Raw genomic sequence first — 3,851 nt, forward strand, 5'->3', positions numbered from 1 at the left:
AAAATGTTCAAATTTAAATGTGTTCAATATTTAAAAAATGTTTAGATATTTACAAATTTTATAATTGTGAAAAAATATTTATTTTGAAAATAATTAGATTCTTCAAAAAGAATTTTCTTGAAACAAATTTTAGTTTTAGAAAAACGTGAACTTTTGAAAAACGAAATAATACATAGAACAAAAATAGAAAAATGGAAAAAAGAAAAAGGAATATATACCTGACCTTAATGGGCTGCGGCCCGATAGTTGCTGGGTGGCGGGATGTGCGGCGGCCGGCACACGTCGACTAGATCAATGTACAGGCGCGCCCGAAAAAGCTAACTACAAAATCTTAGTGGGAGCAATTTGGATAGTAACATAGAAGTACATGCAATGCCATCTAAGTATTTTGATGATATGTTATATTATTAATTGTGAAAAGGGAGCTATGTTAGCATAACATTATATTTCTCAATACTACATGAGTCTACAACCTAATTAATATTTACCAGAATCCGTTGCAGAATTATTAATTGAGAAAAAAGAACATCATAGTAACTACCTATGTTAGCTTAACATCATATTTACTCTCCACTATATACTACTACCTCCGTTTTAAGGAATAAGGTGCACGCGTATTCCAAGACGAACTTTGACCATAAAAATTAAGCAACGAAAACTTGATTATATTATATGTAATTAGTATCGTTGGATTCGTATTGAAAAGTACTTTCTGATAATGCTAATTTCATACAAACAATTTTTATATATTTAAAGTAATTATTGGTCAAACAAAAAACACGAAAAACGAGGACGCCTTATTCCTTGAAACGGATGTAATATATAGTTTGGTAGGATTTGCCGGAGCCGGTTGCAGCTGGGCGCGGCGTACGAAGCAGTGAGGGCCGTGGCTCATCGCAGCATGGGGCGTGGATCCTCTGCAGTTGTGTTACTACTGTATCCGTACAGTACCAGTGAAAATCACCCGTCAAATTCAATCCAACGGGCCTCTCTTTGCACACAGAATTAGAAACAAAACTTCCCTATGTTTAAGGAGACATGGACAGGGAAAATCATCTTGGCGCCAAATTTGAGGGGTGATTTTCACTGGTACTGTACGGGTACAGTAGTAACACAACTGGAGAGGATCCGCGCCCCGCAGCATGACGGCAAGCCCTTGAACGCGCGCTAGGCCAGCCCAACTCGAGCGCTGGGCAAGCAGATGTCTGAAGGAGCAGCGGCAAAGGCCCAGGCGGGACTCTCGCGCAAGGTGGCCGAGGCGCGACGAATAAGGCGAGGTCCCTATTTCACGCTTCATGCGAATAGGATCGCACCTTCGCGTCGAAGGATCCGGGTGGGCCGGCCAAATTCAGTTTAGCGTGTCACTCAGCTTGTACTTGTCCGCAACCCTTCGTTCGATTTTTTATTGGTTTTAGGAATATTCAAAATTTGAAAATGTTCAAATATAAAAAAAATAAAAATTTGAAAATTCTCAAATCAAAAAAAAAATCAGACACGAAAATTTTCAAATCCGAAAAAAATTCAAAACGTAAAATGTTCAATTTTAAAACAAATGTTCGAAAATTAAAATGTCCCCATAAAAATGTTCAGATTTAAAAAATGTTCAAAATTTGAAAAATTCGAAATTTAAAAAATGTTCACATTTTAGAAGGTCCGGATTTCGGAAACATTCAGATTTGAAATATGTGAATTTGAGAAAATGTTCACATTTGAAAAAAAAGACCGAGTTCAAAAATATTTAATTTTTTAGAACTGTTCAAATAAAAAAAATCATAATTTGAAAATGTTCAGATTTAGATAGACCTAGTAAACACACAAAAGTTCGCGAGGTGTGCCGGGCTGCATGAGGGCAACCCAGGCTTCAGATTGACAATAGAAAAAAAAAGCGAGGTTCCATCTGGCACTTTGGATAGACCTGAGTAGAGCAAATTTGTGGGATGGTAAAATACCGAGAACTCCGGTAAATTCGCATGTTGCTACGCGATCAAGAAGCCATTTTGGAAAAGAAAAAAGAAATAATACTACCTCTATAAAAAGATTTAGTGTCTACATAATCCAACTTTAGATAAATCTAAGACATCCTTTTATGGATGGAGAGAGTATATACAATTACAAAGCATACTTTTTTTTAAGGAATTACAAAGCATACGAATAAATGTAAATGCAAAGTATTGCTAGTTATTTTTATTGAGGAATGAAGTAATCATCTGCCGTAAACATGAGAAAATGTATATTTCTTTACATCACCATTGTTACAAGATGAATAGAAAGTTCCCATGGAAAAATGAAATCAAAACAAGAAAGTATGAGGCCGTTTACGACCAATATCAGTTATACAAACACAGCCACTCGTGATGGTTGATGAACACTTAAAAAGAAAAGAAATATGTCACGGGTGAAATTAATTTAGCACACATATCTGTATGAACCCAACGCAAGCCAAGCAAGCAATCAAAGTAATAGTACCGAATTAGCAATGCACGAGTACGTCGACGAATGAACCGAGACCATTATTTGTTGACGGCGTAGCACTTGCTCCTGATCTCGCCCTGGTCCCCGGTGAGCACGCCGATGTTGCCCATCTTGATCATGGACTCGGCGAAGTCGCGGAAGAACTCGGCGGCGAAGAGCCCGGTGGCCTGGCGCTCCACGTAGGCCCTGGTGATCGGGTGCTCGAGGAGCGCGGAGTCGGAGTGGAGGATGCCCCTGCGCTTGGCGACGAGGCGGTAGTAGCCGGCGTCGAAGGTGAGGAAGCTGCCGGGGTCCATCTCGGCGAGCGTGGTGTTGTCAGCGAGGCTACGGCAATGAGACTTAAGCCTGGCCCTGTACGCGGCGTCTAGGGCCGGGTCCACGTCGGACGGGTTGTTGGCGCCGGTGAAGTTGTACAGCCGGTCGGTGAAGGACACGCAGCGGGCGGTGCCGAGCGTGTGCCCGCCGGAGAGCACGACGATGTCCTTGGCGTCGAGGCCCTTTGCGGCGAACATCTTGGAGAGGCGGGTGAAGTTGGATGTGGGCGGTGGAAGCTGGTTGGTCTCGTTGGCAATGGAGACGCGGCCGTCCCTCCGGCCGAGCGCGACGGGCCACGTGGGGCCTCCAGCGAGCACGACGGCGTCGCGGGCCATGAGCGCGAGCACGTCGGCGCAGGAGACGGTGTTAGGACACGCGGACTGGAGCCTGTCCTTGACGCGCTGCACGGCGCCGAATCCGCGGAGGCTCTTGTTGGGCGGCGCGTCCTTTTCGGCGGGCTTGTTGGCGACGTCGGTGGAGTCGATTAGCACGGAGGCGTCGCATCCCCGGACGAAGCAGTCGTGGAAGTGGAGGCGGAGGAAGGGTCCGGCGAGCGTGGGCGCCTCCTGGAGTATGCCGAGCATCTCCTCCCGGACGATCTGCTCGACGTGCGGGCACGTCTTGCTGTAGTAGCTGACGTCCAGCTGAGCCACGGCGGAGGTCGACAGGAGAAGGAGCAGAGAGGCGGCCAGCATTGTGATGTTGCTGCTTCCACAGAAAGACCTCGAGGTGGCCATGGTGGATGTCCTAGTTGTTGTTGTTTGGTAAGTCACGCTAGAGAGGGAGATCGAGGGGGGGATTGTTACTTGGCCGAATGACTATAGGCTGGTCGCTGCTTTATATAGTGTCTACGTACACATTAGCATTTGCATTACAAGTGAACAGTTCATCTCATTAGCTAATTGTTAATCGTTGGCGTGCAGTGTAATGGTAGTAAGTATGTAGGGCATGCACCTTTGTATGGCAGGCTTAGCTCGGGGATGTTTAAGCGGTACGTTGATGTTATTAGTGTTTAATCAAGCTTTTGCTTTTGGTCGGTGCTCACCTGCCACACTGGATCTAGC

At 44.9% G+C, this 3,851-nt stretch overlaps 1 protein-coding gene across 1 annotated transcript; it reads right to left on the reverse strand.

Moving 5' to 3' along the window:
• Positions 1 to 2,510: 2,510 nt before the first annotated feature.
• LOC124679488 (peroxidase 1-like) lies at positions 2,511 to 3,567 on the reverse strand. The gene has a single exon (XM_047215233.1). It carries the CDS (start codon positions 3,522 to 3,524, stop codon positions 2,511 to 2,513), a length of 1,014 nt encoding a protein of 337 aa, XP_047071189.1. The 5' UTR covers positions 3,525 to 3,567.
• Positions 3,568 to 3,851: the final 284 nt, after the last annotated feature.

Source organism: Lolium rigidum, chromosome 7, assembly GCF_022539505.1.
Source record: "Lolium rigidum isolate FL_2022 chromosome 7, APGP_CSIRO_Lrig_0.1, whole genome shotgun sequence".
Classification (NCBI taxonomy): domain Eukaryota; kingdom Viridiplantae; phylum Streptophyta; class Magnoliopsida; order Poales; family Poaceae; genus Lolium; species Lolium rigidum.

Excerpts from the sequence above, each read along its gene's own strand:
- LOC124679488 (XM_047215233.1), bottom strand. The coding sequence starts at position 3,524 with ATGGCCACCTCGAGGTCTTTCTGTGGAAGCAGCAACATCACAATGCTG.